This window comes from Lepeophtheirus salmonis, chromosome 12 (genome assembly GCF_016086655.4).
Source record: "Lepeophtheirus salmonis chromosome 12, UVic_Lsal_1.4, whole genome shotgun sequence".
Classification (NCBI taxonomy): domain Eukaryota; kingdom Metazoa; phylum Arthropoda; class Copepoda; order Siphonostomatoida; family Caligidae; genus Lepeophtheirus; species Lepeophtheirus salmonis.
This window is the reverse complement of record NC_052142.2, coordinates 96,561-120,480: the sequence shown is the minus strand read 5'-3', so window position 1 is coordinate 120,480 and position 23,920 is coordinate 96,561. Positions and strand designations below refer to the sequence as shown.

General features: G+C 29.8%; 1 protein-coding gene across 4 annotated transcripts; it reads left to right on the top strand.

The window, feature by feature from the left end:
- Positions 1-22,705, top strand: LOC121126701 (venom dipeptidyl peptidase 4). Of its 4 annotated transcripts, none has more exons than XM_040722001.2 (6): positions 1-1,401; positions 1,498-1,705; positions 1,772-2,472; positions 2,534-2,965; positions 22,138-22,371; positions 22,437-22,705. In XM_040722001.2, exons 1-6 carry the CDS (start codon positions 699-701, stop codon positions 22,637-22,639), a joined length of 2,481 nt encoding a protein of 826 aa, XP_040577935.1. In that variant the 5' UTR covers positions 1-698; the 3' UTR covers positions 22,640-22,705. The 4 variants fall into 4 exon arrangements, with proteins under 4 accessions (XP_040577935.1, XP_071748500.1, XP_040577936.1 ...); XM_071892399.1 differs by lacking the exon at positions 22,437-22,705 and adding an exon at positions 21,109-21,203 and having other exon boundaries at positions 22,138-22,276; XM_040722002.2 differs by lacking the exon at positions 22,437-22,705 and adding an exon at positions 21,109-21,228 and having other exon boundaries at positions 22,138-22,270.
- Positions 22,706-23,920: the final 1,215 nt, after the last annotated feature.

The following is a 23,920-nucleotide window of genomic DNA, read 5'->3' as shown; positions in this document are numbered from 1 at the left end:
TCGAGTACTGAAGGATATTCAAAGCATTAAGGAAATTGTTTGTTAAAAAATATAGAACAATTTGTTTTTTAACAGGTCTAAAAATTCTTTGTTTTGCTCAATTTTTTGGTGGTTCTATAAATTTTGATTTTTTTAAAAATAAATCGTTATTTATATTAATGTTACCATATTTATATAAATTTATACTAACATTTCTTCATCTTCATAGTTATTTCACGTCAAAATATGGGGTTGAATCGTAATTATACTTTGAAAACTACAATTATATCTGGAAATGTTTTAATGGTCCTTTTCATGTTTTATGGCTTCAGTAACAATAATAAATGTAATAATAGCCGATGGGAAAAAGTGATGTCCGAAAAGGTACTGAACGAAACTTATATTATTAATAAAAAATGATTATCATTCATATTATGGTAGATTTTTTTTATGTTGAAATAGATTTTTCGTTACTTTAAAAAACGGAACGTAATATATTCTTTTTAAATTATTGTAATGCACACTTTTATTGATATTAAATTTAATTTCGAAATTCATTTATTTATATCTAATCCGTGTGTACACAAAGAGTAAGTACCAAGGTATGATGATACTATGGGCGTTATTTGTATCTGTTTTCATGTTTCCAGGTTGTTGTTTTTTTTGTTTTTTTTTAACATGAAGAAATATTATTATTCCTATTTTCAGTTTAAATTTTAATGTTTTTGTGTTCGTGTCTTTTATCAATAACGTCAAAGTTTTGCAAAATCTTGAAAATGTTATTTGTCAGAGACCGAGCGCGAAAAAAATTTATATTTGAATTATCATTTTTTTTTATGTGCTTGATTATTGGAATTTATTTCTTAAGTATGTCTAAATTAAACAGTCAGCGGAATAAACGGTCATCCAATTTAACAAATGAACTTTCTTCCCCCTTTACACTCAAAGAAATAGTAGAAAAAGAATTTACAGTCTCAAAATGGAACGGTTCTTGGCATTCAGATAATGAATATTTATACAGAGATAGGAAAAACTCAATCATACTTTATAATATTCTTACAAAGAAGAAGAAAGTTCTTGTTCCTGGAAATATTATGAATGAGTACCCAAAAGTTTATAAATTCCATGTTAGTCCTGATAATAAATATGTTCTTCTTTCCTATCAGCCACAAAAACTATTTAGACATAGTTTCTTGGCTCTTTATGAAATATATGTTGTCAGTAATGGTCAAAAAAAAAAATTGACTCCAAAAGTCAATCTTCCAACAAAAGAAGCTCAAAGTAGAATAAACGAAAAAATTGTAAGTCCATTGGCATTTGTGACTTGGTCTCCGGCAGGTCATGCATTAGCATATGTATTTTTAAATAATATATATTATCGTTCATCACCACTTTCAGATGATATTCAAATAACTATATCAGGTAAAACTGCTTTTTATGATTAAAATAACGATATATGTGTTTAATTTATTATTAGTTATTTTAACAAACATTTTTACTCAAAGAAATGTGTTTTAGGAATACCAGGAGTTATTTATAATGGGGTTGCAGACTGGGTATATGAAGAAGAAGTTTTATCTGATACTCGTGCTCTATGGTTTAGTTCAGATAATAAGCGCTTAGCATGGGTCGAATTCAATGATTCTTTAGTAGACAACATGCCAATTGATTTATATGGTCCACCAGGTTCATTAAATTTTCAATATCCTATTTCTTCATCAATAAAGTAAGTAATGTTGTAATTGTTAATGATGTAATCGTTGATATAACGTTTAACTCGGATGATATTCAGATATCCGAAACCAGGAAGAAATAACCCTTCTGTGAATGTGTTTGTTGTTGAAGTAACAAATAACGATAATCAGTCTTTCACAAGAGTTCCATTGGAGCCACCAACTTACTTTATTGGCAAAGAACGTATTCTTTATGCTGTAACCTGGGCAACAACGACTGAAATATCACTTACTTGGGAAAATCGAAATCAAAATTATTCAATTGTGTCGATATGTAATGTAGAATTATCAACTTGTACAGACTCCTTAGTAATGACAGAATCTCGAGGTTGGATGGAACTAGGAGATCCCCCAATATTTTCCTTTTCTGGAAGAAAGTTTGTAATGACACTCAGTTCGGAAGGTTATAATCATGTTAATGTAATAAATAGAGATTCGAATCAACGCATACCGATAACAACAGGCCAAATGGTAGTCATTAAAATTTCACATTGGGATGAAGTGAATAAAAAAATATATTTTATTGGAACTAGAACTGGATTTCCGGGTGAAAGACATTTATATTCTGTTAACGATTTTGATGCCCATCAACCTGGATTCGTTCAATGTATTACATGTAATTTATTCAACACTAAAGGTGGAAGGTGTGGCTACAATTCATTTGGTTTTTCTAAAAAATATAGTTATTACACTATTTCATGTATGGGGCCTTTTGTACCTCAAGATTATTTATTTAAAAAAAGTCCAAATCAGTTGTTAGGTATGTTTAAAATTGACAAATTTAATGTATATTTTGATTGTTATTTATTTTATTCTGGTAGAAGTATTAGAAGATAATGAATACCTTTCTTCTCTACTGTTACAAAAAATACTACCAAAAGTATCAAATTTGGAAATTCCGATAGCTAATGGAAGGTATAAGGCTAAAGTACGTCTTTATTTGCCACCGGACTTTGATGAAAATAAAAAGTACCCACTTTTGGTTAATGTTTATGCAGGACCAAATTCCCAGCAAGTTAGCGATAGATTTAAACTAGACTGGGGGACCTATTTAACAACAAATGCTAATATAATATATGGATTGATTGATGGTCGTGGATCAGGTTTTCAAGGGAACAACTTATTATTTGAATTATATTATAACTTGGGTAAAGTGGAGGTCGAAGATCAACTAGACGTCACAGAAAAATTGTTAAATCAATATTCCTTCATAGATAAGCACAATATTGCTATTTGGGGGTGGTCTTATGGAGGTAAGCTCATTAAGAAAATTTATAATATATGTATATAAGAGTGTTCCGTTTATAGCATTTTTTTATATTGTACCAATGTATTTTCGGGTGGGAGAAATTGAAAAACAATAGTTCCAAATTTCAGATCTCTTAAATCACTTTTAGTAAGGTTACTGGTTTAAAAATGAAAATGACATACTTTTTTGGTTCAAAATTGATTAGATTTTTATCCCATGGACTATGGTGATAGGTGGATTAAATTTCTCTAAGAAAGCAAAAACCAAAATTGATCTCACTTTTTCACTACTGGTTAGGTTATTATTATTTATTTTTTGGAGATATATTGGATTATAGTAATTCGGAACTAAAATTGCACGGATTCATTTTCCACCTCAAACAAAACCAGGAAATTAATAATTAGATGTTAAAGTGATTTCATCTTTTTTACAATACCTGTATCTTGTTCATAACTCAATATATTCCTTTTTTAGGGTAAAAATGAGAAAAACAATGTTTTTTTTAGACGCTTATTCATCATTTATAGTAATGAGAAATATCATAAATTATATAGCAAATAAATATTTCATCTTTTATTTAAAAAATACCTATTTCATAAATACGCATCTTTTCTGTTTTTTTTTCGATTTTATATTATCATAATAGCAAATAAAAACATTATATTAATATCATTTACAATTTCAGTGTCTCATAATGACGTCACACCGTTGTAGTAAATAAATATAGTATACCACTTTATTTGAAATATATATTTTTGCATCTACAATAATTCCATCCCTAACTTCTTTTTTAACATACAGACAGGGCAAATGATTTATAACTCTAGTAATGTACCAGATTACACATTAATATTTTTACTTTCTTCATCGAAATAAATCTTATCTCGACAAATTGAACATATCGAAAGCGGGGCTTCATGAATGAGAGAGCGCTTATTGATTTAAAAAATGAGCAGGATGCACACACGTTTTTAAATCATTCTTTCATTCATTAAAATTGTAAGAAAGATGTCTTTTCTAAAAAAGAGGACGTTTTTGCGTCACTTACATTAATGAAATCGATTGCCTTCTTAAGTATAAAACAATTGTATCCCTTGCCCTCTTATGACAAGATTCAATCCGTAAGGTTGCCTTTTCCTGAGCTGACTCTAGACAGATTGTTGCAGATGGTATAGAGAGATAACAAACTTATTTTGTTTATACAAATGTAAATGATTATTATTTCAGGGTATAAATAAGGGAGCAAAATAAGGAAGCTACAATAATTTTAGTACTTTATCTGAAAGCAGCTTTGTTTGTCCTTTTTAAACACTTTGCTACGTTAATAAAGTTACATTCTCTTCAAAATTATTATTTGTTGTATTTCATATTGTAAACATATTTTATAGATGTGTTCTTTTTGAGAATTAAGAATGAATGACAATGGCTTTTTAAAAAAATTCCAAAATTAGTATAGCTTCCCAACTGGCAAGATTTTGGAGTAATCAACTCACGCCAAGAGGCTATTTTTTACATCTTTATTCATATGAAACAGATGGAAACAAAAAATATTATCTTATTTTTTCTTTAACAGAAATATAGATTATATTATTGTAAAATGTGTGTTTGATTGTACCAGAGTAGCCACTAGTGCACCTCTAACGTGTCAAAACCTGACTTAAAGAATATCTGAATGTCATTGCAATTCTAAAATTTATTCAGTGGGGAATCTTCTTCTAAATAACTGAATTGGTTGACACTATATTAGAATATTACAGTAATAAAAATCTAGGATATCCACACAAATTAATTAATTACTCATAATAAATAAATGTTTCCATAATAGTTTATTAATATAAGCAGTTTAATTGATTAAAATTGTTAATGTGTAACAAAATAATGATGCAATTGTTTCAGCATTGATTAAACAAATGATTAATTAATAAATTATAGCATTAGACTCCTTATTTAGAAGTTATCCGTTATCCTATTTTATTTTTGTCTTATGGATAACTTGGACTTTATTTTAAAAAGATAGCTAATAAAAAAGTATCAATTCTGCTGCTAAAGGTGAAGGATATTTCAATGTGTGACACACTTCTATGGTTTTTATTGAGTCTCATTTTAACTCCAATCCCTTATACTCCTCTGTCCGATACGAGTTGGAATTTTACCGATTCCAATTAATAATGTACCGAGCTAATGAAAAATCGATGTTTAAAAAAGTAGTATGAGGAGTAAATTGATTCTATATATTATATCCTTAATTTATAATATTACAGAGCAGATGGATTGGTAAAGGATTTGTAATTTTATTATTCATAAGGATGGGAATAATGTCAACAGTTCAGTGAGCATAATTTAAACATATATAATTTCTTTTATTTTAACATTCTAACGTATCACCAAACAAGGAGCAGAATAATTTATAGTGATATTTGTCAGCAAATATGCATAAATATTTATTAGATAAAAAAATATTCTTTTACTGGACAGCTTTTAAATAAATTTTAATACAATCCATTAAGTTTTACTTATAATATTCTACAAGGAATAAAATAATATATGCAAATAATAATTAATAAACGTATGAGAGTCTTCTTCCATAATTAATTTACTCTCATATTCATAATCAGGCTATATTGCAATTTATATTTATAAAAACATAGAAAAAGAAACGCAAATTGGAGTGTATTAATTAAGTCTAGTAATTTGGTATTGGGGAAAACTCTCAGATGAGTTCCAGCGAGAGGTTGCAAGCTCTGAGTTCCAGAGAAGTGAATGATGTAAATATAGTAGAATAGTTATATTGTTGAAAACGAATTCTAAGATTCCTGAATTAGAGTTAAGAGTCGTCTGATTGACTATAATATTAAAGGAAAATTACCTTTTAAATAGCTACAGAAAGACAAATAGTCGAATAAGATCATTTCCTTTCAAAGACTTCCCTCCATTAACGTCATAGATAATGCAGCACTGACTTCAAAAGAAGGGAAGGAGTATTTTATGAAACTTTATGCTTGTTAGTTGTACAAAATGTGCCTGGATATGATATTGCACTTTTTGTAAATAATGGGGAAGAAGATAATCATCCTTACTGCTCTACTGAGACGAGTGGGTGTGAACGAGTAAGCACAATTCTAAAAGCTAATATTACTCCGGGAGAAATATAAAAAATCATCGATGATTTTTTTTTTAATTACCAGGATGAGGCAATTTTAAAAACATTCAAAGTCTTCTATTTTTCCATTACACATAGTCGGTAAATTATAGACTCATTACACATAAATGAATGAATAAGAACGGTATCAGTATTTGCATGCTGTGTGAGGAGAAAGAGGAAGAGGATATTCATTTATTCTGGAAGTATTCTTATTCACTAAATGGAAGAATGAGACTTACACAATATCTAAGAATTATTGAGGAGGGGAATACAAACAACAAAAAGTTCACATGGTGCTTTCAAAGATGTCCTGACTAGAAATATTGACGGTTGCAAATTCTGGCTTGGAAAACGGGAGAGCCGTGAACCATCCTGAGTATGAAACACTCAACTAAATAATGCAGATAATTCTTTATCAAAACTGGAAAAAGCAGTCAGTAATCTAGATGACTCATCTCAGATGATGCAGGATGTGGGAACCGGGGGTGAATATGCAAAAGAGGAGATCCATCTACAAAAACTCATAAATAAAGCAGCATAATTATACTTCAGGTATGGTATATTAAAGAAAATACATACTCCAACACCATTTTGGGAGGAATTTCTGAGATGTCAGGATCCAACCCGAAATCAGCTTGTAAATCTATTCACTACATAGGATTCTGTAGACACTGTCCAAGATATATTAGATCACAAGAAGACCTCAATTAATGCCTTGTCAAACTACAAGGAAGGTAAAAATAAAATAAAAAGATATTTCCTGGAACAATGTAGGACTAACATGGTAGATGTTTCAGTTGCGGAAGAAACAATCACCGTCACTCCTAGTGCAAATTCAGAAAGAGCACCTCTATAAAATGTTTGATAATTTTTCTTCACTTTCTGTAGATGGGAGGAATTGTAATTCAAGATCCAAATCCCGATCTAGTCCAAGAGAAACAAGTAATTTCGGGTGTGTTAAAAAAAAGTTAATCCTTTTTAATTTTAGCTTCAAGTCTAGATCGACTCATTCAACGAACTCGAAATGTTCTGAAAAGATATACCATTAATAACATTACATAATCTCGTAAAAAGTTTAAATAGGAAACCTATCTAAAATTTGCTGGATTTACAGTAGGTTCCAATGGTATTTCCGTGGACCCAACAAAAAATGATACAAAACGAAAATTCATTTCACCTCAAAATGTGATAGATCTCCGTTCATTTATGTGACTTACAAACCAACTAGGTAATTGATCTTGCTCACATTGCAGAATGCAGGGGTGTCGCAGAATTTATTTCGGAGAGGCCTTAATTTTTTTGAAAAAACAACTTTAGAACTTAAAATTGTTGGGCGGGCCCTGAATTGAACCAATAACTTTTTTTAGACAAGAAATACATTATCTCTGTTGTCCCTTTTACAATTTTTTTTTTCATTCACAAAGCGATCGTTTTATCATGTCCCTTCAGCCAAACCCTTTCGGACACTCTGCCTTCACTTCGCAATCTACAAAAATCCCATACCTAACTATAAGTTTGATTAGTAATAAAAAGCTCTATAGTGTACACATATTTTTCATGTCTTTATGCCATCGACAATTATAATAAGTGATACTTGTATTATGAGTAGGGTTGTGGGGATCGTGTTTTGCGCAAGCGCGCCCGCATATACAACTTAAACTATCTGGTTCCTCTGTTTTCTTTCGGACATAAACAAACCTTTATTCATGAGTCATACTTGATGGACGATGGGTAATTTCGAACATACTTATAAAAATATATCAATTAGGATTTTTTTTTACATTACAACTTATCTGAAAGGTTACAACATATAGAAACTTCCCTTCACCAAAATATAGCTTTATTTGGTACTATTTCATCAAAATAATATTATCAAGAAAATGTCTAAATGTTAGTTATAATTTATTGTATGATACAAATAGTATTAAATATTAATTGTCATAATATAAAACTTTGGTTACGAATATCAATATACAAGGTGGATCTAATCATGTTTAGACCTGAAATACAAGTATATAACTTCTATTTGAAAGAACATTCAAGGATGACGTCTAACAAATTGACTGGAGTGATGATGCAAATAAAATATGTGAAGTATATATTAATGGAGAATAGTAGAAATGGCAAAAAAATAATCAAAATAGTCTAAATGATTTAGTATCAAAGGGTGTTATTGCAAATACAAAGTCATGTGGATTCAATATATATCGTAGAAGTCAAAGCTCTAGGAGATCGTGAAACAAGAGCTAAGAAAGATTGTGTAGACATTGTTGTTTACAATTTCCTCATAAGAATAGGAAAGTTTTCTTGCAAAAAGCATCGAATGCACAAGATGTGATAAGAGATGCCTCTATGGAAGAGTATGCAGGTGTCTAAAAGAAAACTCTATTTTGATCATCAACTCTATTCAAAAATTTGAACTGAATAAATTACCCATCGTTGCATTGAATGTCTATGGAAGTTACTTCAAAACTATAATAGCTACATATGAGACTGGTGCAATTGTATCTGTCGCTGGATCAATACTGCAAAGTAAATATCGATTCCAACCCAAGTAAAAGAGTATCGTTTAGAATATATCTTTAACTTAAATTATTTATTTATTTACGTATAAAGGAAGAGATATTGTTGTATATTATTAATATATAACTTCTCAATAAGTAACTTTATAAATGTATATTATATTCTGTAAATTTATGGAAGACAAAATATATTGTTAGTTACAAAACATCAAACCCATCATCACAGGAAGTGTACTTATAACTTCTTAGTGCCCACCGAAGGATTAATATATAACTTTGTCACGAAATCGAAAGAATAGAGATGAGGCAATAAAGTAACATATTAATTAAAAAATATTGTTCATATTTACTCGTTGACAATTAAATGATAACAAAACATTCATTCCATTTCGTGATCAACAATTCCCTTAATTTCTTATGACTTAGTTTGGACCTCCTTTTCGTATTGATGATATTCATCATATTAAAGATTCTCTCAGCATCACAATTGGCAAATTGAACTATTTTTGTATAGAAGATTTTCATTTGTTGAGAGTTCATTTAGTTTTGTGTAGCCAGGATTCTTTTGAAGCACTTCTTTTAATTTGGTTTTGAATGGCTCTTCCTTCAAATTTTGAGCCAGATTTTCTAATATGGTTAGGCTGGTAAGAAAAGAAAATCTTTCTTCAAGTGCAATTATTGCCAAAGGTATTTGACGGAAATTTTAATGTATAAATATGACTTCTTCTCTTAAGGAATCAGTATTAACTACTTCTTGTGCTCTTCTGGTTGTTGCCAAATCTTCATCAAGGCTGTTTAAATATTCTCTGAAGACGTCGAAGTGATAGTAGTAGTACTCCACTGCTTTTAACCAAGTTCTTTATCTTGTTATAATTGGTGATGGAGGGAGGGAAATTTCGTACGAAGCAGTTAATACTCTCTTTCTTCTTCCAGAATTCAAAAACATCTTCTTCACATTGGAAATAAGTTCGTTCCTTAGAGGAAACTTTTGTTGAACCATATCTGGAACTCTATGTAATCTATGAGCAATACATGTAATGTGAATCAATTCCGAGATTATTTTTTTTCGAAGATCTTCTCCTGCTTTGAGACAATACGAGGCGGCATCAGTTCTCCTAATAACTTATAAACTGAGCTTATGACGATGTTCTTTACATTTTTTGCGTTTGCAATCTCAATCAACTCAATAAGGTAAGGTCTCACACAAAAAATGTCTGTCCAAAGGGCCAATCAAAATTGCCATCATTGACCTCCCTTGATTATCTCTTGTCTCATGTAGTGCAACGAAAATATATTTTTCTTCCACTTCTTCTTTTATTCTATTCAAAACTCCATGACATACTTCCCCATGGAGTTGTTAACGACCCATTGACCTGGAGAAGCTTTTCCAGTATATTTTTTCAATAAACTTGGAGAAATTGGGATGATCCAGAACATTTAAAGGGATGTTGCACGACACAAATAACTTTGCTACGTCAAAATTGAATGATGAACCGCTTAATTCTCCTTCGTCTCCTTGAGTCTTGTGTTTTCTTGAATACTTTTAACTCGTTGATATGATGGGATGTTTTGGAGTGGCGGATTACTTGCCATAAAGAACGAGATGGGCACAAGAAACCGCAAAAACAGTAAAATATACTTTTATTTTCAAAATCATAATTCAAAACATCATTATCTCCGTTGTTAGAAACCCATGAAAAAAGGCACGGTTTCTTCGGCATGATCATGATGGACGTAAGAAAGCAGTAAGGGGAAGTTGCTTTGCTGATAATTAGTACAATACTGAGGATAATTTGTTTTGAAGGTGCAAGGGTACCACCGTATTTTATTCCTTTTTTATATATCTTCCAACCAATCAAATTCGTTCTTTTTCAACGATTCTAACAACTCTAATTATTACTAGAAAAGCAATAGTTAGATCGATGTGATTTTCTAAGCAGTATTTTTTTACCCCCCTTTTCAGTCTTCTTTTATTTCATAATTAAAGTCTTTTTTACCATGTAAAGGTCATAAGGACCAATAAATCGGTCTTTCAGTCGTACTATCATAGCTATCTTTTTATTTAGTTACTGGTAACTACGTTATATCAGCTCTTTTAGTCTTCATAAAAGACCGATAAGGACCAGTCTCCGGTCTGAGGAATTTTATTAGTATTGAACTTTTAGGACTGCAATTTTTTTAGACCGATCCAACACAAACTACCATCCATTTTACTAAAAATATAATTTTTTTGGAATGTTTGCCCTTTTACATTGAAAAACGTTTTTTCAAATAAGTTCTAGTTTTATGCTATACGTAAAGCTTAAAACAAAGTTTCAAAATGAAGACCTCCTTGTTGTATGCAACATTTTTATTGTGCTAGACTTAGTTAAAGCTTTAAAGTATAGTGGCGAAACGAATACTATGCAATCAATAGTTATACAGTATTGCTCCATAAGTAACTAGGCAAACTCCATGATTTTACCCAATTAACAAGGTAAATTCTTCGAAAGTACGAAAATGATAAATAAGGGAAAATGGAAAAAATGATCATTGACTTTATCAGTGGTTCCATTAAAAACGACATCTTGCATAGAAAAAAAGATAAGTCTACGGTCAAGTATCTCTTTAACCTAAAAGGCGAGTTTAGCCACTTTGTTTTATTATTTTTTACTAATAGATAAAGGACAAAATTACACGCTATATGCCGTACAATTATATTAAGGTGGTCATTTTTTTAAAGAAATAATTATTTCTAGGGAAACTATGAGTATATCAAAACTAGTGAAATATTGTTTATTCTGCTAAAATAGTTTTTTATAACTAGCTCCAATTTGAATTATATTGAATATTTTTAGTCAAGAATTCCGTTTTTTTCATTAAATAGGGAAATTTACAACTTCAGGGCCCTCTTCAAACTCAAAACTTTATTTTTTTCCATTTTTTAGTAAAAAAAAATAAATGTTAGAACTATTAGTGTCATTTTCTTTTGAGTTAAACGCCCCCCTTTCAAATATCTACATAACGGACAAGTTTGTATGCAATAATTCAATACGTTTTATATGATATAATATAACAGAAGGCCACCTTAACATAATAATTTTTAAATAAGTTTGTTTTGTCTTAACTTGTAATTTATATATGAATTGAGTAGAGTAGAGAAGTATATAGATATATATTTTAGAAAATATGCATTGATTTAGCAGATTTATTTCCAATCGAAATGTAATATTTATAATCCATTATTATCAAGAAGAGGAAATCCTTTCTTCCTTTTCCTTAAGCTCCCACTTAAGTTAGTTGATAGTGTTTACATATCATCCCTCAACTTAGTAGTTCGAGCTATACAATATTTGCGTATTTACAATAATTAATTGGGAACATTATTTTTGGTAAAAGATTACATCATTAATATATAGGATGCATAGGAGATTGATTATACAATCAAGTATAATGAATAAATAAAATCGCTAATATTTCTAAGTGTAAGCTCTGACCAACGATACTCCAAATGTCCATTACAGAGGGAAATAGACAAATTGGTATTTGTTATGGATTTGGCAAATTATCAGCTTCTTTTTACTTTGATTTACTTTTACTTCATTGTTTTCCTAACTCAACGTATTAAATTTACAAAGAAACCTGTAAATAAAGTATTAGTAAAATATTCATTAAGAGCAACGCATATATTCAATAGCACTCATTCCATAGATTCCAAGAGATTGCATTTTGTAACATACCTACTTTATTTGCTCTATTTTTGGGAAAGGTATTATATATAATTGACACTTATATGTATATTTTCATTGTGAACTCCAACCCAAGGTAATTAATTTACTTAAGCTCCAAAGCACTATGAAATCAAACCGTCATATATTTGGGAAGTTGCCCAACAATAATTATTTAAAAAACTGAGAGAGATAAATATTTTTTTAAGTTCGGTAGCATACACAACTTAATGAATTGACCTAGTAAGCCGTGGACGATTTATTATTGCACTATTAAATTTAAATCATTTTTCTTGAACTATAATTCGTATTTGCGAGTCATTGAGGACCTACATAATTTTAGTAGATTTATAGGTTTATCATCAAGTTAGTTGGATTTAGTTACTTATTTCTGGGCCTCAGGCAATGCCATTTGAAAAAAGAAAAAAAAAAGCTAATGGATGACGTTTGACGCTTATCCCTACTCTTGTTTTATGTATTTCAATTTCATTTATATGGTATTATGATCAAACAGACAATCGAACAGGTCCAATCAGAATTTGCCCCCTATACAAAATATTATCAAATATTATGTATATTAAATATTATACTGTTACACAAAGCTGAATATACTAATTACTTTAGACATTTATGGTAATTCAAAATATAAAATTGAGCTATGTACAAAAAGAAAACTGTAGATAAGTATTACAAAATGAAAATATTGCAACTGTACGAATATATGTACAGTGCATACCGTTGATATGCATTACTTTCATATTAAGAAATTCAGTTATTAACTGGTCGGAGCAGTGCATTCAGGTCGGGTTGAAGCCAAAACATAGCCTAGTGATTCCGACTAATTTTATTCTCTCACACGGTAAGCACGCCCTCCCCCTTCACCCCAAAGTATAGCATTAATTTATATAATAATAAGTAATTATAAAAACAGAACCCACCTGTTTGGAGATGTTGACACTATAGACTATAAACTAGGACCACTTTAGGTATATTGGAGATGAAATCACAGGAGGAATTTAAAACCTTTTCAAAAAATTAGTAAAGTAAGTAAAAACCAATCAGAGGCCTTCCAAAAAAAGTAAACCAGAAAATTACAAAATGGATTCCGACTTGGCCTGACAATTAAAAACTGACCAAATCCTAGTCTTATGGGTAGAACTTGGCCCAACTATAATGTTGGAAAAATTTAGCTCAGCCCGAAAGTTGGGTTAGGTTTGGAGTCGTCTTTTTTTTTTTTTTTCGCGCTCATTAAGGCAACCCTGAATGAATAGCACACTTACCATTTGCCTATATTGTCTATACTATGAGTCAACCTTTCCATTAAATAGGGCAACTCAGAACAAACATGTCGATTCAGCTATTTTTAAAGGAGGGAAGCTGTTGAAGATAAATTGGAGGTTGCCTTTAATAAAAGTAGTGCCTCTATTTTGAGGATATAAAAAACAAAAACAATTTGAATAAACTGGAAAACATTTTATAAAAATTGAGAGTATCATTTTAGGACCCCTGAGATTGCTTCTTTCGCTTTTAGTAAGGTACGCCCTTGAGCCTCATTTTAATATATTACAAAACAAAAGGGGATTTATATATTAATGAATATTTTTTAGGTTGGGGACTCCTTATACTTGATAAATATTAAATGAATAAATAAAAATTCAAAAAAGAACGATTGAACGAGTACAATTCTGCTATCTATCGTACTAATTAACCATCTTGATCCCGTTTCTGACTTGAGCCATTATATTTTTAACATCTTAGAGGGGTAATCGATCCAGAGTAAGCTTTCTAGTCATTGCTAAAAGAATTTCACTAATCAATCGATTAAATGTATCAGTGATTGATAATAGTATAGTTAACTTTTACTCCATCTCTTCCACGTGTTTGAATAATTCCAGGGTTATCTGTGTGAGTATTTTTTTTTTGAATAATCTTACGTTATTTTTCGTATTCTGTAACTTAGTGTTTCAGAATTCAATAAAAATATCTTTTAAATTCTATAGTTATCAACTATGGTAGTGTGTATGGAAGACTAATGAAGAATTCATTTGCTTCTTTTGTAAGGCATCACTAAAAACGGCTAAACCTTGTATTAAATGCCTTTAAATAGGTAGGTTTTGATTTATTTTAGTTCAATTTATTTATAATATTAATTTAGAATTTTAAATATAATAAGCTGGTTAGGTTCCATGAATATATATTACAATAATATCCCAGAAAAAAATGAATCGCTTATGAGTTCAATTAATCAATTATTTTGTATATGAAGCATCTATAAACTTGTTTTAATCCCCTTAAAACCAAAATTATTATCAATTATTTTATTAGCATCATAAAAAACTATTCTATTTATTTCTTTGGAATATAATTGTAATTTATATTCATGCAACTTGGCCAGTTTATTATATTTAAAAATCTAAATAAATGTTAAAAACTAAATTGACTAAAAATAAATCAAAATCGACCTTTATTAAGGTAATTTTTTTTTTAAATTGAAATACAAAGTCTATTCTATAACTTCACTTAGGATATTTTATTAACTTGAAGAAAAAATGAAAAAGATGTTAGCTTCTAAGTGAGATACTTAATTTTACTTAATTTTTGGGTGTTATATAAAATTATATCTATGATAGAAAAGGCTAAATCTAAATCACAGATTTGAGACTGACAAGTACAGCTCGTAGCTTGAATACTTGGATAAACTATTTATAATTAGGTGACCATTTTTAAAACAAATATTTCAAAGGCAAATTTCAAAATAAATAAATTAATATCTGAATTTTAAAATTTAATAAACTGTTTTTGAAATTTGATTTAAACAATATCATTTTGTAATATATCATATTTTTATATACTTTTAAGCATATCTATTTATTAAATGTGAATGTCGATGTGTGTATGTCCTTTAATCACGGCCGAACCATTAGATGGATTTTGCAGAAATTTTTCATGTACCTTCTTATAGCTCAAGAAACGGTTATACTATTTTTTTTTTTTTTGGTCCTTTGAAACGTGGCAGTCTTAAAATAGTATTTAACCTGTACAATATGTTTCAACCATTCAACCACAACTGCCACATTTACTCTTTTGAAAGTATTGAAGAAGAGGAATTGTACATTTTCTTACGTTAGTTTTCTTCTAAATCTAAATTATTTACTTTTAGAGGACGTTGAGTTATGATGATTTCGTTGTGGAAATATTTAAGAACATTTATTTGGATTATTATTTTGGAATTATGAGGGTTCTTTGATAACCAGGGAAGCGGTAGTAGAATAGCTTAATTGGCCTCAGAGACCAACACCCCACAACCCGTGAGCAGGAGTGTATTCTAGCATATTTGAAAGGTTACTTTGTTCTTAGAATGACCGCCATGGTAGAGTATAAACTACCTTAAGCGGCAGTACTTCACCTGTACAATCTGTGAGCCGGGATGTATTTTGCATGAAGCTATAAAAACCATAAAGGAAAATTTCGGTTGGAATCGGATTGTGATATCCAGGTATGCTCATAGGTTCGTGGGTATCAATAAGGTAAATAATAATGGAAATGCACTTAATTATTTCAACAACAAAAACATCATAACTCAACGTGCCCTAAAAGATAATAAAGTAGATTTAGAAGAAACCTAACATAAGAAAATTTACCATTACTCTTCTTCAATACTTTCAGAAGAGTAAATGAGGCAGTTGTGGTTGAATGGTTGAAAAAACTAGGTGAAATCATAAATCACTATCCCAAATAATAGGCAATCGATGATAAAGCTAATGGAAAATATAAGTGTTATAAGGAAATTTGGGGAGACAGTCACTACATGTTAGAAATTTAGCTGATCTTTCATCCATTCCACTTTCCAAATTTTACCATTGCAAGAAAATTTAATAAAGCTGAAGTTTTCTGAGGTGATACTTCACTGTCAAAGATGCTTTAATTTAGAAACACATGAAGCATTATTGCATGAAAAAACGACTTAAAACTTTTGAATATGAGAGGTCTCACAAAAAAGCCATGCAAGAACGTCTTCCATTAGAAGTAAAAATTGTAGAAATTAAGGAGGCTCGTTCTTCCTCCACGGGAAAAATCAGTAAACTGGATATAAATATTTCCCCTGTAAGAGAGAAAAAAGAATAAAAGATCTCTGAGTTTGGTGATTTTTGATTGTTGGTCGACCGCTTCTTTTGTTTTTTCCCCATTATATTAAAATTAAGCTTTCAGATAAAAAAAAATGCAGACCAAAATTTGGGACTTCTTTCCTAACAAATTTTCCAAGGAACTAAAATTGAACATTGGCATCAATAGAATAATTTCTTCAATTACAAGAGGAGGCAAACATAGAAAATCTAGACATCTACTAATGAATCACTTCATGTTAATGGATCCTGACATTGTTTTGATCTCTTCTCCTAACTTGCCTAAAAAATTATAGTTTTTTTTTTTTTTTTTTTTTTTGCGGAAAAGGATCTAATAAAGGAGTTTTTACTCTTATTTTAATAAAAATCAAGAAGAGTTCTCTTACAAAAGCATTTGGCATGAAATTGGAATTTCTTCAAATGGGATGAGTTTCAGTTTAATAATTACCTATTGGCCGAAGGAAAGACTTACTTCCTTTTTCAAGAAATTTTTAATAAACAAATGAAGGATTCAACTCCGTAGCTGCTAATTGTGGATTTAATTATTGATTTCTATAAATTTTATTCATACTATCCGAAACTTACTGCTCTACAAAATATAATTCTTATGTTCAACTTCGTTGACATGACAAAAAAATTCAGTCCCAAAGAAAGTATTTCTTGGAGGAGAGGGAATCTGTCTTCCAGAATTTACTTGGCTTAGATTTCTCCCATTTTGACTAATATATTTATAAAAAAAACATTTTATAAGCCTGAATCTTCCACTGATGAAAAATTGATTTGCATGGAATTACACAGAGGTTATAAAACTTCTCAATTCTGAAAAAACCAAATGATTGATAGAAGACGATAAATACAAAACAAAATTTAAAAAAAGAGTTGTTAGAAGGTCTGAATGACTCTTTTTCATCCAACCAAGAACGACAAAGGCTCATAAAAGTAATTCATTCAACTAATTCACAGTTTCTTTTGGAAAATCGAAAGGAAACAATCTCATACACTAAACAAGTGTTTTCAATAATGGATCTATTTTTGCACACATGTATTTTGCAGATTTTCCGCATTTTTTTAGAACTTCAGAAATTGAAGAGGCAGAAACGAATGAAGTTAGAAGAATCTACGCACATAAAGCTTAATAAATTTTTGAGATTTTCTGCCCCTGGTGTTAGAAAATTATTAATGAGGGAAAAGTGGAAACTAAACTGGTAGATGTGTTACACTACTTTCATTCCAATTTCCAAAGCATTTTTGCCACAAAAAGCAGCCACTTTCTGAAAACAGAGGTAATTTCCACTGTTCAAGGGAATTATATCTTCCCCAAGGATATTATTTCTAAATTTATATGGAAGTATTATAAGAATAATAAAGCTCAGACAAAGTCTATTCATATTTTATCAAATAAGTCATTTTGTATCTTTTAAAAATTGGAAATTCTACGGAAAAGTAGAATGGCATTGATTTGGAAAAAAGGAAATGGGACAAATTATACCCATTGGAGAACAATTAATGTTAGGTGTTTTCTTGATCCTCCAAAGATGAAACTAACTTTGGAATGTAATTTGAAGAAGTCCCGACCGAGGATTCGGTCGCAACATGGATCATCGATCACCAAAATTTCGAAATTGGAGTAGTTATTATTCTTCAAAGTCAAATTAATTGAGCAACTCGCAACTACTTCAGAAGAGTGAGCAGAGAGGCCATAGTGATATGAGAATTGGTAGTTCTGATAGACCGATGGTTCTTTTTTACAAGATTTGTATCAATTAAACTGTTTGTGTTCCAAAATTCATAAAAAAAGACAACTCACTTCCATTTATGACAACACTTACTTCAAACGAGATGGATCTTTTGAACTCAATGTAGAGGCAATATAAAGAGATGATGAAAATCTACTTAGCTTAGAGCTTGCACTAGATTTACAAACTTTAGCATAGTTACCCTTTTAGCACAATTTTTGCAGATGTCATTCCTTGTAGGACATGTAGAGCGATTGTGTCGTAAATATTGATAAAAAAGACACAGAGTATCGTGGACGGTGGACGTAGAATTTTCATCAGGCTCAAGTTGAGAAGTTTACATAGGAGAGCCAGGATGGGTAGCCTTTCCTTCTTTCACGTGATTCATTGCATTAGCATAAGATTTTCCTTGGAAATAAGACTGGGCATTCTTCATGGCCATCTCAATAGCTATCGCTTATTCATAAGCTTCTGTGAGAGTAAGGGATTAGCTTTTTAAGAGTCTTATTTGAAAATTATTAGAAGATATACCAGTAATGAATGAATTCCTAGTATAATCTTTCCTTATTTGCTCAATAGTTTATACTTTAAATTGACATTCTTTCCCCAAAAGCTAAAGTGCTTGGAAAAACTGTTCGAGGGATACACTTAGTTTCTGGCTTCGAATAGCAAACTAATGTCAGGCAAAAATCCAATTTTTTTTCTTGATATATACAGAGACCAAGGAACATACTGCAGCAGAATAAGTTTTACATTAGAATATTTATTCATACACTTTCAGAGCTACCATAATGAAAGAAGAGTTGAAGTTTATCACTTTCCTAAGTTTGGGAGACAGCAGGAATCACCTGCGTGATGAAATTATTCTATGAGTTCAGTTAATGTCTCCAAACCCTAGAGGTTGAGGCGTTGACGGGATCAGCTTCAAAGCTCTCAGGTTTCAAATATTTCTCCGTACCAGATTTTGATTATATGTGTTTAATAAATTGAAGTAATAAAATCACTAAAGTAACTAATGTAGACTTTATTAAACACAAAGGATTGAAGTATGAAATACAACAACAATAATATATTATAACAAACAGAAGAAAACTAGGGTTATGAGTTCACCGAACGTTAGTGAATAAACTGACAAACCAAACAGAAATTAATTTAATTTCTGATGGCTTTTAATTTGACAGTTTCTATGGCTTAACATCATTCTTCAATCATTGAGAGGAAGAGAGATGCAATCGTAGGAAGATATTTCTTATTTCATCATCCATATCAACAGATGTTCGAATTCGGATTCCGAATTCCACAAGGGACGAGGGAATGAAAATTCCTCCGAGGAAAACTACCAGAGCTCATAAGGACTCTTGACTCCTTCCTTGGGAATGAGATACAAGGATCGAAACAATGAAGAGGTCCATTCACTATGAGTAGATCGTTTTAGTATTTCAAATCTAATTAATAATTATAATTATTTTATTTCAATTTGTACAAATCGCAGTATTATATTATGTTGTTTCTTCTTATTATTCATTATGGGGCATAACATCATGAAATTGACATTGAAATCATGAAAAGATATTAAGATAATGCAAATTACAAATTTGCTTACCCCCCCCATTAAAATAAAATCTCTCAAAAATATCAAATCGAACAAAAATCATTGGAGATTTTTTTTTTAATTCTGAGCTCAAAGATAAATTCCATTATTGGCTTCAATTATTTTGTACAAAATTAGTGTTTCCCAGTTTAATAAAAATAAATATTCCCCATAAAATAAAACCGTTGATATTTCCAAATATAAGTGTCGAACCAAAGGTACAACACCAAGCCTTTCTAACATTTAAAAAAATTTAAGAACAAGTCTTATATATATATATATATATAAGCGATGTGTGCTTGTCCTTTATACGTTACTACACCAATGAACTTAGGAGGCTGAAATTTTGAAGGTGTTCACTTTTGAGCTTGGACAAGTGAAGACGGGGTTATCGATTTTTGAGGAGGTCATATAAGCAGGGCTCATACTATACTTAAAATGCAAAAATCATTTTTGTAGCTCAGGGAGATTAGATAGAGGATTGAGTTACTTATCAAAAAGTGATTGGTGTTTCAAAAAACAACTATACGAATCAATATATTTTCTTAAGTTATTCAAAATCAAAAAAGTCATGGGCTAAATACCAAATTGGTGAAAATTGCAATTGCGTTTATTTCAGGTGTAAAAACACTTGCAATGCAATATGGGATTTGCCAAATAAAAATTGACGTTTAAGGGAAATATCTGTCATTTTCTGATTAATTTTTTCTCTTTTTTCCCCCCCATTTTTCATCAAACGTCAATTTTAAGTTTTTTATGAAGAAATGCCACAAGACGATGCTTCTTGCACAAGAACATTCCGACGCAAATTTTAAAGTGGAGTATTTTCAATTTTCGTAATATTTTATTGCATAATTTTTGTAATATTTACAAAAAATGAACCGGTTATCGAGTGTTATTTTTTCGACAACATTATTCTTCATAACTTTTTTGTTTTTGCAAGTACAATAAAAATATTGGTGGGTTTGTGTTTCTTTTATCGTACCAATAAGTCCTATTGACTATTTTTTTGCGAAAAAATAGTGCAAAAGAGGTTTTTTTTGCAAATTTCGATTTTGGAATTTTTTTAAGTAAATAAAAAATAGATTTCTCATATATAATTTTTTTTAGACGCAAATATGTTGGAATGTTATTTGAAGTTTATAACAAATTAATTTATTTTATATTCATGATAATACTACTAAGTTTATAAGAGACAATAATAAGAGTGATATTTTTCCTTATCGGTCTATTATTGTAACTATAACAGTTGAAATTACGTAGTTACTACTAACTACGTTATTTGAGTCGCTGAAGTTTTATCCTAATTCATAACCTATTTTAAGGAGACAAGATACCTGAAGTTAAAAGTAGAAGGTGGAGTTGCTATGATAAAACCTTACTTAACCGGATAGATATAGTGTGAAGAATCTAGTGATGGGCAAGTTAACTTATCTTTTTAACAAGTTAAGTTAAAGTTGATTATTACTTTGTTTTTTAATAACTTATGAAAATTAACTAGTTAAGTTAAAGTTAACTTCCAGTTTAATTTTTGTAACTAGTTAAGCTTAAGTTAATTAACTTGATAGTACTTTAAGTTAAATTAACTCATCTAACCTTGGTCAAGTTTAAATTAATTTCAATTTCAAAACATAACTATTAAAACTCCTTACAACTTTTGCTTCAAAACGAAAAAGCAACCCGAGAGAAACTAACTAATTAAATGGAGGTCAAAAAATGCTAAAATTTCAATTTTTTGAATTTTAATGTAATTTTAAGCTATAAAAACGATTTAGTGTGAAATGACCTAGTTCAAAAGTTTGATAAAACAAATAGTGTCGACATAGTATTTAACTAAATTATCCGGGAACTAACCGTTACTTTGTTAAAATTTTTTAGTTTTTCAACTTAGAATAAAAAAATTAATTAAACATTAACTAATTAACTTAATCGAGTTCAGCTAAAGTTAAGATAATGTAGTTTCAAAAGTTTACTAGTTAAGTTAAAGTTAAAATAACGCTGTTTAAATAATTAACTACTTAAGTTAAAAGTTAATGAACTTAACTTATCTCACTTAAGTTAAATTGCATTAACTTGCCCAACTCCGGAAAAATCCAAGAGAATTAGAAGTTTTAGGATCTTTTTCGACAAGGAAACAATCTTATTATAATTATTAGTATTAGAAGTATTTTCTGAATATTTTTTAATTTTCTCAATTAATTTGACCATTTTCAATATGATTTCCCTCTCCCTCCTTTGCCCGAGCAACTCCTGGTAATCCTTAGCTAGTATATATATATATAACTTGAAAATGTACAACTTATTTACATAAATTATATTTAAAGATTTAGCACTAAGAATAAACGTCTTTTTAGGTTTTGTCTCTAGTTCAGTTTTGGCTCAAGATGCAAAGATAAATAATATTTTTAAATGTGGAATCGCTGTTGCTCCAGTTACTAATTGGATATATTATGACACCATTTATACCGAACGATATATGGGTTTGCCTACTCCATTCGATAATTTAAAATCATACCAAGAATCAGATTTATCAACGAAAGTAGCAAATTTTCAAAATAAAAAATTACTCATTGTTCATGGAACGGCAGGTATTTATTAAATTATACCAATTTTTAAAGAATTTGACTATTATATTTTTATATACTTTTTATAGATGACAATGTTCACTATCAACAAAGTATGATGTTTAGTCGAGCACTTGAAGAAGAAAATATATTATTTCAACAGATTTCATACCCAGATGAATCTCATGGTCTTGGTGGTATCAGACCACATTTTTTTCATTCACTAACACATTTTATTCTCAATGAATGTTTTCAAAGTAACAAAACTATAACATATAAAACCAATTTATAATTGAATTAACTATTTTATAAAGCATTATTACTATAATTTAAATAATATCTATTCAACTACACTAAATACCTTGATTCTAATGCAAAGTAAATGTCAAATTATTAATACGTTATTTGGGTCACAAATATTATTATATGGGTCATTCCTAGTGTTGGATAAAATTTTGGACTGATTTTTTAATCAATCCTCCCCCTTTCCCCAAATTCAACGTGCTTTTTTTATAGGTCCAAATTTTTTTACCATTCAACGGTCTGAAGACCGATACATCGGTCTTTCAGTCCCACGGTGCTAGCTAGCTTTTTATTTTCTTCACTCCTAGCTTAGATTAAAGAATATAAGAGCCAAGAAAATAATGAAAGATAGCTAGAAAGTTTAATAATTCGTTCTAGTTACACACCTTCCACTTTTAACTTCAGGTACTTGTCTCTTTGAAAGAGATTATGAATTATGATAAAACTTCAGCGACCCAAATGACGTTGTTAGTAGTAACTACGCAATTTCAACTGTTAAAGTTACGATAAAAGACCGATAAGGACCGGTTTATGAATGAAAATTTTTACCAGGGCCGGACTGATAGGACCACAGTCTTTTATATTTTTTAGACGGATCCAACACTAGTCATTCCATGATAAATTTTCACGATAAAAACGACTTTACTGAAATTTAGTATGTTGTATTACTGACAGTAGACAAGCTTAGAAATACAATTTTGGATCTGAAACTTATTCCAAGTCTCAGCTCTGGAGTATTAAGATTAATAAATTTGCAGTTTGGTAAATATTTGATTAGCTATATATCCTAGGTATATGGTCATTGTTTTTTTTTTAAATTTTAACCGTATAACCCTTGTAATAAAAAAAAACTGCAAAGTTTCATGATAATTCAAGGTGATAAGAATATTAGTGCGATTGATAAAAGTCAAAACTTTATTTATATAGTTTAAAAAAAAGAAGGTAAAATAGTAGGATCCAAGAAAGGTTGAAAAAAATAAAGACAATAATAAAAAATATAGTAAAAAGTAAATAATTTATCCAATTTTACAGGTTTTAGTACTAAAAAAGACCCTGAACAGTACAAATTCCATATAACACAGATTTTTCTTCTTCCAGAAAACTGGTAAAATGGGGACCCCATGAACGAGTAATTTAGTAGAACCCACAAAAATAGACTTTTATACCAAAAAATGAACTATTAGGTTTAAAAAAAATAGTTTCAAGGAATCAAGCTCTAATATTATTGGTGAATAATTTTATTAATTGTAAGCATTCAGTGAATGCATAA